At 38.8% G+C, this 14,254-nt stretch overlaps 1 protein-coding gene across 1 annotated transcript in view; it reads right to left on the bottom strand.

The window, feature by feature from the left end:
• The window catches only part of ADAMTS18 (ADAM metallopeptidase with thrombospondin type 1 motif 18), a 190,268-nt gene that overhangs the window by 12,147 nt on the left and 163,867 nt on the right, over positions 1-14,254 (bottom strand). Inside the window, exons 17-20 of the mRNA XM_074203596.1 lie at positions 11,008-11,149; positions 9,372-9,498; positions 3,335-3,539; positions 278-463 (exon numbers count right to left, since the gene is read on the bottom strand). Of these exons, the coding sequence (XP_074059697.1) occupies positions 278-463; positions 3,335-3,539; positions 9,372-9,498; positions 11,008-11,149 (660 nt within the window). The remainder of the gene's footprint in view (positions 1-277; positions 464-3,334; positions 3,540-9,371; positions 9,499-11,007; positions 11,150-14,254) is intronic.

The following is a 14,254-nucleotide window of genomic DNA, read 5'->3' as shown; positions in this document are numbered from 1 at the left end:
TGCTCAGTCTGGTTTGAGTTTCAGATTTCCTAAATTCTAGCCCAATGTCCTTCCCACTTTAGCTGTACTCTATGAAAAATGAGGTAGGGTAGAATATATAAGCAGATATTATAAAAACAGATGTAGGATTAGCATGATCCTGATAAGTGGAAGATAAGAGAGGAGAGCTGCTTGTCATTTTTTGGGACAGGAAGGAAGGGAGTTGGCATGGAGGCCTCCAGGCCCCAGCACTTTTGTGAGCTTTCCTTGGAAATCAAAAGCAAGCCCAAGATCCTACCTCACTCCAAGAGGAAACCACCCACTGAAGCCGGTCATTCCTGGGGCAGCGGCCTAACACACAGCCCTCATGGGCTTCTGGTTTTGAGGACGAGTCACACATGTTGTCTGGGAGGACATCACCTCTGGCAGGGCTTTGACAATAGATTTCCCGCTTCTTTACCCCTCGCCCACAGGTCTTGGAACACTTCGGAGAGAGAAATGCACACCAGACTGAGACTCTAGCGAGGTTGGATTAAAATGATATCATAGAATTTATTGCTGTCCCCCCCCAAATCCCAAGTAAATTAGGAACCCCACTCCCAAAAAAAGTCTCTTAATCAACAATTTCAATGCACCTAAAAAACCATTGAGACAAAAATGTAACTCATTTTCTCTTGACTGAGATTTAATATCAACATTTCCAAGGATTTGTGATCTCAAGATAATTCTAGAATCCAGCTTTTCTAGTGCTCAGTCAGAAGTTTTGGCCTTCATATCATGCAGTCACTAGATTCAGGGCCCATAGGGAATGGTTGGGAAACATTTCTGAGACCTTGTGTTTTTTTTTAATTGACCATTTTTGAGATTAAAATGGAGATATCCTTTACAAGGTCAAATCATCTTGACATCAGTGAGCGTGGATAAGAGGACATGGGGAGGATTTCCCAGCCCATTCTGGGAGCTCCAGCAGCTTTGTCCCCCACCCCATCCCCCAAAGGAATGAGAAGAATTCAAATCAAGGGATCCCACAAGGCAGGGACAATCCATATTGCAGTTTGATTTCTGGCAAGAATCCAAAGGAAAGGTTTTTCTTCTCTGATGTTTTCTTTCCTGAAGCACAAAGCATGATCCAGTGAGTGGAACCTTGACTAAGGACACCTAGTCTCAAGACCTGACTCTGGTCATTTATCAACTGTGTGACTTTAGCTAAGTCCCTTGCCTGCTTTGAGGTCTTAGCATCCTCCTCTATGAATTGAGTGCATGGACTAAATGATGTCCAAGGTCATTCCCAGTTCTTTATATTCTGTATTCTGTGCTTTAATTAGTGGCATTTCCACAACTTGTCAAATGGTAAAGTGCTTAAAGCATTTCCCAACCCATTATAACATGACCTTTTCTTCTCTTTTCAGGCCTCAAATGTTCTTCCTAGTTCCTTCAATACCCTTTAAGGCTCAGTTCAAATCTTGCCTTCTTCAAGATACCTTTCCAGTCAGTTCATCTTTTTCCTCACTCACAATTAGTTCCTTCTCTCTGGGACTTTGAAATTACTTTCCATTGACACTGCATATGTCTTTTTTTATTACAATTTTTTACAAGTTGCTTCCTGTTTTAGAATGGGAATCACTTGAAGGTAGGGGTTTTCCTTTGTCTTTTGATGTATCCTCAGGACTTATCAGGGTGCCAAAATATGGTAAGTTCTTAATAAATGTTTATTGATTTGACTCGACTATTCTCTATTTCTTAAAATTTCTTCCTACTCTGATAGACTTATAGGTCTATGAAATTTAATAAGTCAAGAAGGAATAGCTCAATAACAATTCTCTGATGGTCAGGATTTTCAAAAAACCTGTCTTTATTTCCAATATCATAACTGGATGCTGCAAAGGAATATAGTGTGTAGGGGATTTGATTTTACTGAAATATTCATAGGCACAGAGTTTTATTTCACTGCTAACCATCATGTGGCAGAATTATCTGACTTCATACTGGACACCACCGTGGGACCTTAGACACATCTGAAGTGACCTGGCATAGACAAGGTTTTCTGAACTACCAAGCAAACTGGGTTCTGTTCACAGCCTGGTCATTGTCTGACCTCAAGGTAACCTCTTACCTTCTCTGGGTCTCAGTTTTCCCCTGTGGAAAGGAGATAGGACTAAAGATTCATTGTAGTACAGGAGAAAGAACCCTAGAGTCAAATCCTGCTTCTCATACTTTTTATCTATGTGTGCCATCTCTCCATTTCCATCATCTCTAAAATAAGAAGCTTGGAATAGATGGCACCTTTATCCCTTTAAGATCTAAAATTCTGTGACTAGAAGATATCCATGGTCCTTTCCAGCTCAAATAGTATATATGCTTGAAGAAACAGACTTGGGAAATTTGCTCCTCCCATTGATTGCAAGCAATCAGAGAGAATTGCAACTCCTCATATAGCTGCTCTTTGAGCTGGGGGCCAGGGACAAGCCACTCAGCCTGCTTTGGGTTAGTGTGATTCTACTGTTGCTGATCTTTTTTCCCCTAGAGTCCTCAGAAACATCAAAAAGTCTTGTAAATTGGCTGCTGACTCCAGACCAGATACCTCCGCCCTCCAGCAAGCGGCAACCTGATATATCACCATCCCCCTCTTTCACCTTCCCCAAGGTCATCATGCTTCATGTAACTTCCTGTGTGAATTAAAGGACTCTCACTGAATCATAGAATTTATCACCAGAAAAGACTAGAGGTTATCTTCTTCATCTCTTTCATTTTACAGATAATGAAATTGATCCTCAGAGAGAGAGAATATGATTGACCCAAGAGCCAACCATCATTAGTAACAGAGCTGATATTCAAAACCTGATCCTCCCACTCACCCCAAATTGTCTCCTCTTTCAATACCACAATGCTTTGCCACAGAATGAAGGAGCCAGGAGGAATATTAGAACAGAAGTTAGCAGAATTGGAAAGAATCCTAATCTTTCTCTTAGTTGGAGGAATGCCCTTAACAAGTTCCCTGACAAGTGGTCTTCTGGTCAATCCATCAGTTTGAGTTTTGTCTTTGTATACAAAGTCTTATTACATGATGATGATGATAATCATGGTGATGATGATAACTACTCTCTTCTCTGGTCAAATCAGCTGGTCAGATAGCATTAATTAAGTGCTATGCTATGCACTGGAGATAGAAAGAAAGGTTAAAAAAAGGTCTAACCCAGTTCTGAACCCTCTTCATATTCCTGATCCTCTTATGGATGTGTCAGTTTCTTCCCAAGCGTCCAAAGTTGGACATAATTCTCTCTTCTTTCCTTATTGTCTCCATGGTCCTTCTGGCGGTGATGGGAAAATATAATCCAACAAGTTTTTTATTTCTTACCTGAGACCAGGGTCCAGGGTTCCATTCTGGAGGACAGGCATGGTTATTGCAGACTTGGATTTGGGATGGGGTGGTCACTGGGCATTGAGAATGTAATACAACTTCTTCCTTTTGGAAACTTCTTTTTTGGACACACTGAATAAGCCGGCTTTGCTGGCCTCCCCCACAGGACTGACTGCAGGAACTCCATTCACCTGGGGCCCAACTTTCAAGGGGAGAAAAAACACATTTGGGTATTCTGAAATGGAATCTATGAGAAGTCAAACAAAATTTCCTTATCATAAAAACTTAAATAACTCAACAAATATGGATGATGAGAAAAAAAATGACCCAAACATCTAGCAATAGCAAGCCTGTACAAAGTGTTACAATGATACCTAACAAATATTGCAAGATTCAGAGGAAGACCTCTGAAAGATTGAGTGGATCCTCTAACACAGGAGTTCTTAACTTGTGTGGTTGGTGAACTTTTTATGAAAATATACCTCCATTCTGTATATGTATGTATAATATGTTGGCTAATAAAATGTAAATTCCTTGAGGTCAGGGATTGTTTCATTTTTGTCTTTTTATGTCAAGGTCTATCCATAGAAAGTCCTTAACAGATCTGTGCTGGTTGATTGACTAATTCCAGGGATTCCCCTTATGAGTTTAAAAACTTAGAAAAAGGAACAAAGAAGGTAGACATTGGAGTGTGTTAGCAAGGTCAGAATAATATATGAGGGACAAGGGAGCAACAGATTTCAGGACCTGGGTTCAAATTCCATCTCTGTCACTTAGTTATCCAAGTAACTTTCGACAAGTCTGCAGAACTGCATTTTTTCAGTATTCCAGATGAATCTCAGAGCTGGAGGGATTACAGAGGTCATTTTATGCTAACCAGAAATCTTCTCAAATATATAAGGAGGAGATTTGGCTGATGTTGTTTCTCCACATTGCACAATATTCTCAAAGTAAACAACTTGTATCACCCTAAGATAAAAAGCCTCCACTCAAGACCTCCTTGTGGCCCTGCTCAGACAAGACCTGGGTTCTCAAAAGCTATATCCTTATCTAAGATAAGAGGGTTAAAGACCTTTAAGGTCACTTCCAGCTCAAAGTCCATGAGCCTGTAGTTCAAAGATTAATTTACAGTCATAACTTAATTCTGGAATTAAGGCTGAAAAGGGAAGAAGATGAAGCCATCATCATGGTGATAGACTGGAAGAGCAATAAATGGTGATGAGACTATAAGCCATGGAGAAGTCGAAAAATGGGTTTAGGTGGCATAGAACAGAAGGAGAGATGGCAAGATGAGTTTAATCAGACAGTGAAATTTTAGACTTTAAGATAATAAAGGTGCCACAATTATGAATGATGGTGAGACTCAGGTGTGGTCACTACTGTGTGTGACTGAAGTAGAAAAACGAGTTAACAAGGGTGAGACCAGATGCTCTGAAAAATCTCTTTCAGCTCTAGATCGACTAGTAGAAAAAAAATTGTGCTGGAGGTAGGATTTAAAATAATTTATTCATTGAGATTTTAATGCTGGTGTAAATAAAATTGATATATTAAAATAAAGAAAAGCTTCCATATCTTTTTTTAGTATGAAATTTAATACATTCCAAAAGCAACAGAAAAATAACTTTCCTGTGTCTCTCTGAAGTTACTTAAAATAAGTAAAAAAAAAAAAAAGTTATCCTCTGAGTTCTTGACTTTCCCAAGAGGCTTTCCTCTCTCATATATGTAGCTATAATGTGCAAGTATGCAATAAAGATATACACATACATTCCTGGAGTATCTAAAATGAGGATAATAATAGCATCTACTTCCCAGGGTGGTTACAAGGACAAAATAAGATATTGTTTGTAAAATGCTTTGCAAGCTTCAAAATGCCATATAAATGCTATCTATTTACTTAACTTCCCTTGCTTTAATCCCTTGAACATCAAGTAATTCTTTGAAGCATAATTTGTGTTCCTACCTGGTAAGAAGGGAAGATCCTTTTCAAAGATACAGGTTTTTCTCCCAATTAAATCAACAATCATCTTTTGACATAAATTGACCCCATATGAGTTTTGATTTAATTCAGTTCAACTCAGGTACTATTGTGCTAGGTGTTAGATATTCAGAGAACACAACAACACAATCCCTGGCCTCAGGAAGTATATATTCTGTGACTGACAACTGGAGGTTGTGGTTGTGCAGTTTATTATGGCTATAGATAAATTAATGTGGGATTCTGAGGAGAGGGGAAGAGAGACAGACAGCCAGAGAGAGAAAGAGAAGGAAGAGGAGGTGGAAGGGGGAAGAGAAAGACAGGAGAGAGAAATGGAAGAGGAAGAGGAGGAGGAGGAGAGAGAGGGAGATGGACAGAGAGGAGAGAGAGAAAGGAGAGAGAGGAGGAGGAGGAGAAAGGAGGGAGGAGAGTGAAGAAGAAAAAGGAGAGGGAGGAGGAGGAAGAGGAAGAAAAGATAGATGAGAGGGAGAGAAAGGGGGAGAGAGAGAGAGAGAGAGAGAGAGAGAGAGAGAGAGAGAGAGAGAGAGAGAGAGAGAGAGAGAAAGGGGAGAGAGAGAGAGAGAGAGAGAAAGGGGGGTAGGAAGGGAAGGAGAGAGAGAAGGAAGAGGGGACAGACTTGAGTCCTGAAGGAAGATTAAGATGGAAAGAATGGAAAGAGTGCTAGAGCTAGAGTCAGAAGACCTGGGTTTGAATTTCAGCTTTACCAATGGCACAATGTGTGATTTTAGATCAGCCACTCCAGGTTCTTCCTCTGTAAAATTCAGGGTTTGGACTTGCTGCTCTTTAAAAAACAAAACAGCAAAAACCCAACCTTATGAAATCACCCAGTTATAGGAATTTTTAAATGATAGTACACTACAGACCATGAAACCCAAACTGTAAATTATACAGTAGTAGGCTACTCAGACTCCCCAGAAACAGACAAGTCCTAGAGGTGGTGTTTGGCTCAGGGGATGGGACCACATGCCTCTTTCAGCAGTTTTTTCTGAATTGCTCTTAGCCACACCATTGTTGGAGAACTCACTGAGATTCGTTTTTCTGGCCAAGCATAGCTCTTTTCTAGGTGACTCTCTCAGCCAACTGAATTTTGATAGAGTTTGACAAAGATTCTTTTAAGGCAGTGCTGTGTCCTTCAGTGCTCCAAATGAATCTCAGAGCTGGAGGATTTGTAAAGTTCTTTTTCAGTTTTAACTTATACCTGAGCAGGAAATCCCCTACATATGTGAGAAGTTTATAAGATGTTGGATTGACATTGGTATTCTTATGGTGCATGGTGCTCTTTCCAAAGCTGATAATCATTATCACATTCTGAGGAAGAATTTCCACTCGAGTCTTCATGGTATGAAGGTGACCCTGGACTCTCCCAAAACTATATAATCTATCATGGATTGCCCTAACACAGTAGAAGTGCTTATGAGCACCAGCCTGACAACTAGCCAAGTATCAAATGAGGACTAGCCTAGCTAAGGGGGCAGAGGGTCAGCACCAGAGGGTTGGCCACTGGGGATTAAATATTTTGGCCATAGTAACTCAAGAATCCATTTGCTAAGTCACAAAAGGGCAGCAGTCTACACCAGAACTTGGGAAAAGGGAGTCTCCACACTGATGAAACATGGATCCTACAGTGTCCTGAGCTGGCTTGTATAAGCTTGGAGAGATGATTACTAAATAATCAGTCTGAGCATTTTCACCTAGGGAATCAAAAAACCAAGGTTTAATTTGTTCATTGTTTAGTGGTGGAGAAATGTTAACAAAGAGGGTGGTTCGTGTGGACATTTTCTCTCTCTCCCTCCCTCCCTCCCATCCTTCTTCCTTCCTTCCTTCCTTCCTTCCTTCCTTCCTTCCTTCCTTCCTTCCTTCCTTCCTTCCTTCCTTCCTTCCTTCCTTCCTTCCTTCCTCTCTTTCTTTCTATAGTTAGTTGTTAAACACTCCTGCATGGATCTTTAACATTTTAAAGTAAGAATCCCTAGGCTCTTCATTTATTTGAATTTTGAACATTTAGCAGTTCCAAATTCCCAATTCTATCTCAGTTCAGGTCTCCCCTGACCATGGGGATCTTCTTCCCTCAAGCCCAGAGGAGAAAATAGTTGGAGAGATTTAGGAGAAATGAGTAATGGATTTAGAATCAGGAGACCTGAGCTTGGATTTCTTTGCTGATATATTCAAACTCTGTGGCCATAATGTTATTTCCTCTCTGTGAGCTTTAGTTTCTAATCTTCCATACAAGATGGAAGACTTTAAAAAATCCTTTTAATATCCACTTTACAAAGGTCTGAGGCAGCTGGTGGCACAGTGAATAGAATGTTAGTCCTGGAGTCAGGAAAACTTGAGTTCAAATATGGTTTCAGAACATTTCCTAGTTGAGAAACTCTGGACATCTCATTTATCCTCTGGGTGCCTCAGTTTCCTTAATGGTAAACTAGGGATAATAGCATCTACCTCTTAGTGTTATTGTCATAATCAAATGAGATACTATCCATAGAGTGGCTCACAGGTACATCATTTCCTTCCTTCCCAAGACCAGCATTTTTGGTATTTTGGACCAGCTCTGTGATATCATTACTATTGGAGCTTCCTGTGAGGAACTTCCTCTTCCCAAGTGGATCATGACCTTCTTCACAAATTGGAGAGATCCCCAGGGGCCCTGAAAAGTTGAGTTGGGTAATATAGCCAGCATGTGAATGATATGGGACTTGAACCCAGGTCTTCCTGAGGTTGAGGGAAGCTCTCTAACCACTACTACATTATACCACTCACTATACTATATCTATACATACTACATTATACAAATATAAGTTCTAAAAATTTAATCCCTGACTAATGAGTATCTCCTCACTTTCCAGTTCTTTGCTACAATAAAAAGAATTTCTATATTGTACAAAGGGTTCATTTTTCCTTTTTCTTTGATCTTTTTGGAGAAATTCGATGCCCGTGAATTTTAAAGGAGGACCTCTTTGCAAAATTCATGAGAGGACCTTGACAAGAATCACCAAGTATGAGAATGCATGAATGGGCTGGGATCGATACTGTTGGAAGGAGGAAGTACATTGATGAGATCAGGATACATTGAATTATTGAAATATTTTTGCAAAATATCATTGGTTGGACCAACCTATTATATAGTCATCTAGAAAATAAAATAGATAATTCAAAATTGAAATATTATTTTGGTGCCCATATTACATACCAGTTATTTCTGAAGAAGCAAAAGTTCATTGTTTGCAGGTAGAGTAATTCATTTGAAAGCACCAATGCTATTTGTCTGAATTACATACTAACTTATTTCATTGACTTCATGATTTCATTTTCAGAAATAGAATGCATCTAGCCCTAAAATCCCAGAGCTGCGTGTTGTACTTAAGAATTTTTTAGTTTTTAGTTTTAGTTCTTTTTCTATGAATATAAGTTGAAGAGTATCTGTTGCCCCAAATGTAAGAAATCACTTTCATCTGGAAGATGGAAGAGCCCTGAGAACTTAACACATTATAACATGACATCTAAGAAATGGAAAGAGCAATATCTTACCCCTCCTGTCTGGAAATGTTAAGCTTGTTTTTCCTCAAAAGGTAGGGAAACAATCCTTAAGACTCAGATTGTTGACATCACCCCCCTATCATCTGAGTTAAAAAACAGCCATGAGGAGAGCCATGCAGACTATAAGGCATGGTTGATGGATCACAATGGGCGCCTTGAGCATCACTTACATGAGTTAACTTAAGGTTTCCTTAAAATCTATCCTTGTTGAATAGCCTCCTCCTTCTAGGGCCAAGTAAATCTTTAGTTAACTGTGTAATGATCTTATGACTGTTAAATTCTATTCTGGTATTAAACCTAAACTATCAGAAACTGATATGAGTAGGGACCAGTCCAGAACAGGCCTTTAAATGATCTAGATGAGGTTCTAAGTATGGAAGGGATTTTGTCCAAGATCACACAGAAAATTGCTGGCAAACTTGGATTGGAATCCAGGTCCTGATTCCAGATCCAGAGTTCTTTCCCTTCTACCATGGAAAAGTTACAGTTCTGGGTAACACTTACTATGCAGGGCAGGAAAAGACATTACACATTTGGGGTTCAGTCACAGGTTTGGCCTTCATGCTACAGAAAGATGAATTCACTTGCTTCATATGATCTTGTAAACAAATGGTCTTTACTATAATGTGACCTAAAGAAACATTGAGAGTTAAAAAAAAAAGAAGGAAAAAAAACATCAACAGTTATCTAGCATCATTTAGTTTCAGTCCCTCATTTCACAGATGAGTAAACTGAAGTACATAGACAGCTAGGTGACTCAGTGGATAGAGTTTTTCCTAGTCAGGATAACCCGATTTCAAATCAGTCCCCAGACACTTTCTAGTTGTGTCATCCTAAGCAAGTCACTTAATCTCTAATTACCTCAGTTTCCTCAGCTCTTAAACAGGGATAATAGCAACACCTACCTAGCAGGGTTGTTGGGAGGATCAAATGAGAATATATTTCTATTTATATAGCACTTGACACAGTTCTAATTCCTTTCCCCTCCCCCCTCCAGAAAGGAGGAAGGAATTTATTTATCTGAGGTTCCACAGGTTGTCAAAAGCTGTAATGTCCAGCCTTAAGTTTATCATAATTTTGGACTTTTTTTTAAATGCATTGGAAACACTTTTAAAAATTGGAAACAATGGACAAAAATGTAATCGGGAAATACCTCCTATGGGAAAACTGAAACTAATCTAAGACATTTTTCTTCCCAGAGAATATTTTCATATTTGTCTAGTTTCAGTTTTCAGTCTGCAGGCTTGATTTGAGTAATGGTCAAAATATCCCACTGGGAGAAAGTAATGAAACAAAGCAAATAGGTTGTGAAACAGATGACTTTGCTGGGGAAAATTGGTTGCCAATCTCTTGAGGTATTAAATAGTCTTCTGAAAATGGAGGCCAGCAGTGTAGGAAAGCTGCCAATCTTGACTCATGCTATGCTTAATTTGACATAAATATTCCTCCTATCTAAATCCTATTGATTTCATAGAATCTCAGAGCAATAATGGGCCCCAGGGAACATTAAAACCAACATCTAACCCTGTCTATATCATCTTTAAACAAGAACTCATCTAGATTCCAATGATGGGGATTCACTACTTTCCAAGGCAGCCAATTCTACTTTAATACTGCTCTAATTGTGAGGAAAAGCTTCCTTAAAATCTGATTCTCTGCAACTTCTCTCCATGACTTCCAGTTCTATGCTATGGGACCAAGCAAAACAATGATCGCAGCTCATGCTCCCTCCCATCTCCAGGCTTCATGTCCTTCGTCTGTCCTTTGTGGTATAGATATCAATCCCTTACCCTCCTCTGGATTGGCTTCAATTCACAATGGCACCTTCCCAGGGCAAGCAGGCTTTGCAACCATCTACCAATGCTCTATTCAAAGGCTTTCCATCTTGGTAAGTCTTGATTTAGTTTGTGCTCCAGTGTCAGAACTTTTCAAGATCTGAGATTCACCTCCATACCAAAAGGGGGCAACAGAAAAGAGTCTAAAGTTCCTGATATTATATTATTGACTTTCTATAACAATAGGATTCCTATGAAAGGCCAGTCCTAACATTGAATCATTTCACTCTTGCCCAGTTGAAAACTGCCAGAAGGATGGAGTTTTAAGAAGACTCAGAAGAAGAGGAATTAGGAAAGTTGTCTACCTCCACCACATGTCACTGAACAGTCCGACTGCACTGTCTTCCATGTGTAGATGTGTCCTTGTGTCACTGTCTGCGTTGTGCTCTTGACTTTGGGCAGGGTATATTTCCATGAGACCCCTGGATTTTTGCCTTGCATCAGAATCTGCACAGGGAATAGATGAAAGGAGAATGATAGAGGACAAATATTAAATCTAGGCCTTCCAAGATAAAGTGAAAACTAAAATTTAATCAAGAGGAAAATAGGGAAACTACACTGTGTCATATTAGTAAAATTATTTTAGACTACTTAGAATAACTAGTCAGTATAAATTTGGAATATCATTATGTATAAGAAATAATGAGCTGGTAAATTTAGAAAAATATGAAAAGGCTTAGACTTATGAATAATCATACCATCCACCTTCAGAGAAACAGGATAAATGGAAAAAAGCATATAAAGTCTTATATATACCTATCAATGTATGTGATTATAAATATCCATGTATCTGTGTGTATCTCTCTAAATATATATGAATATATGTACATATATTTATATGTGTGTGTGTGTGTGTGTGTGTGTGTGTGTATGTATAGCTCTCCACACTTAATTGTAGCCTTTTGGAGGGTAGAAGAGAAGAAAGGGAAAAAATAAAGCAAAAAATTTCACAGTAGAGAACAAAAGAAAATCTACAAGGAAGAAAATATGGACAGCTTTGAATGCAATGTGTAGTATTTATTAAATAGGTTTTCTTGAAATGGAAATTCATTGCTTTAGACTGAATATTCTCTTATGCTCTGCTCTGTGATCCATCCATCTATCTATCTATCTATGGCAATGTTTTTCTTTTCCTTTTTTTTTTTACTCTTTTAAAATTTTAGGCAATGGGGTTAAGTGACATGCCCAAGGTCACAGAGCTAGGCAATTATTAAACGTCTGAGACCAGATTTGAACTCAGATACTCCTTACTCCAGGGCTGGTGCTCTATCTACTGCGCTACCTAACTGCCCCCCTTTTATTTGGTATTTAAGTTTAAAATAAATTTAAAAAAATAAAATTAAAAAAATAAAATCTAGGCCTTAAATCTGCCTTGACATTTTAGAGATAGCCACTCAATCCTGGGAACTTTAGAGGTGTTTTGCACTCTGATTCATAGAGAATAAATTCATAAGATTTAGGATTCCAAATTTCAGATTCAGAATTACCATCTCCTAGTGGATCTTTAAAACACACAAGAAAAATATGATTTCAACAGAGATGACATTAAGAAACGTTCCATGATATTCCCCCAAAGCTTCTCATTCTCATATAATGATGATAATAATAACAATGAGGAAGAAAGAAGAAGAAGAAAGGTGTCGTGGAAAGTATACTATATTGAAAATCAAGTAGTCTGGATTTGATCTGGGTTTTGCTACCATCATTAATTTTGGGATAAATCCATTTCTTCTCTGAGTCTCAGTTTCCTTTTCTATAAAATGAGGGATTTGGTCCTAATTCCAATAGCTTACTCTAAGAAGTATAAAATGGTCAGAGGAAAGAACTTCCAACAGAAACTTAGGGGAGACTAGTTCTAGTTACAGCTTTGTCACTAACTACTAGCAGTGAAGTTTGCAAAAAGTGACTTCCCCTTTTTGAGCCTCAGTTTCTCCAGATGCAAAAATAATACAGTTAGTCTAGAATTGATGACCTTTAAGATCATTTCACCCAATGGCCCTATTTGAGACAGTTGGTGGTACAGAAGCTAGAGCATTTGACCTGCAGTAAGGAAGTCCTGGCTAGCTTTGCTGTGTGACCCTGGGAAGGTCACTTAACCTCTGGTTATCTGAGTTTCTGCCCTGGTATAATTAGAGCATCTATCTCCCAAGATCGTGTAAGGATCAAATGTAGATAGTATTTGTAAAAAAACATGCTCAGCGTTATGACTGGCACATACTAAGTACCATAGAAATGCTTATTTGTCTTTTCCCCTTTATCTTATTATCCAATTTAATCCTTTCTTTTTGTACAGATGAATAAAGCAAGGTTTAGAGGAAGAAAGAGAGTTGTTCAATGTCACATGACATTGAAAGATAAGTTTTACTCAAGGGCTTTTGACTTTGAGTCTGATCCTTCTACCAGACTAGAAGGTCATTTACACAGTATGCAGAGTCTGAGCTTGCAATATCCTGTTCACACTCTGCAAGCACTGCCTTGGGTCTTAGCAGAGACTATTCCTTTAGTAGGTCAAATAAATATTTGCTTATTAGTTCAATCAATCAATCAACAAATATTTATGAAATACCTAATAGATGCCAGGCACTAGTTAATTAGCTCAATAACTGCAACCCTAGGGCAAGTGTCTGATCAGTAAACTTTAGAATCCTAAAATATTAAACAATACATCTTTTCTAATAACCTGAATCCTAGAACCTAGGATATGAGGACTTGATGGGGTGCGGGGGGTAATGATATGACAGGGGATAGAGCAACGGGCAAAGTAGTTGGTTCATCTCAGAAAATGAATTGACAAAAGATGAAAAAACTCAAGGAAAATCTAATTCAGATTCCTTATACAGGGGTATCTTCCATGTCTCTCTTTCCCCCCCTTCTACTAGTCTAACATTGAAAAGAACCAGCTGTTTTCTCCTTTCAGTTTTTGAATGGTAAAGAAATTCTTTCAAGGACTTATCACCAGAGCTGAGGATGAAGGTGTACCAAGATGGTAAGGATGATTTTGATTATAAATAGGAATTATAGAATCCCAGAGTTGTTAGGGACCTGAGTGATCATCTAATCCTCCTGCCTACTGCATGAATTGCTTCTATGACATTTCTGAAAAGAGCTCTTGTCTAGTCTCTACCTGAACAACCTCAGGGATGAGAAATTACTAGCTCTTGAGGCAGCCCTTTCCAGTATTGCATAATTCTGATTCTTATGGAGATCTTGCTCATAATTGTGTCAAAATCACCTTTCTGCAACTCCCCCAAGGCATTGACTTATAGTTCTACCTTCTGGGGCCAAGCAGAGCAAGTCTAATCCCATATGCTCACAAGAGACCTTTAAAGATTCAAATACAATTATGATACCCCCCCCCCAAAAGAATCTTCTCTTAACCAGACTAGATACTTCCGAGTTCTTTCAAATGATACTTGAAAGAAATAGCATTAGCACCCTTATCATACTGGCCACCCTCTTCTGGGTAAATGGCCTAACTCATCAATGTCCTTCTAAAAACAGGGTACCCAGAATTGAACACAGTGGCCTAGACATGATCCAATTAGGCAAAGG

The sequence above is a fragment of the Macrotis lagotis genome, chromosome 1 (genome assembly GCF_037893015.1).
Source record: "Macrotis lagotis isolate mMagLag1 chromosome 1, bilby.v1.9.chrom.fasta, whole genome shotgun sequence".
Classification (NCBI taxonomy): Eukaryota; Metazoa; Chordata; class Mammalia; order Peramelemorphia; family Peramelidae; genus Macrotis; species Macrotis lagotis.
This window is presented reverse-complemented; position numbering and strand designations above follow the sequence as displayed.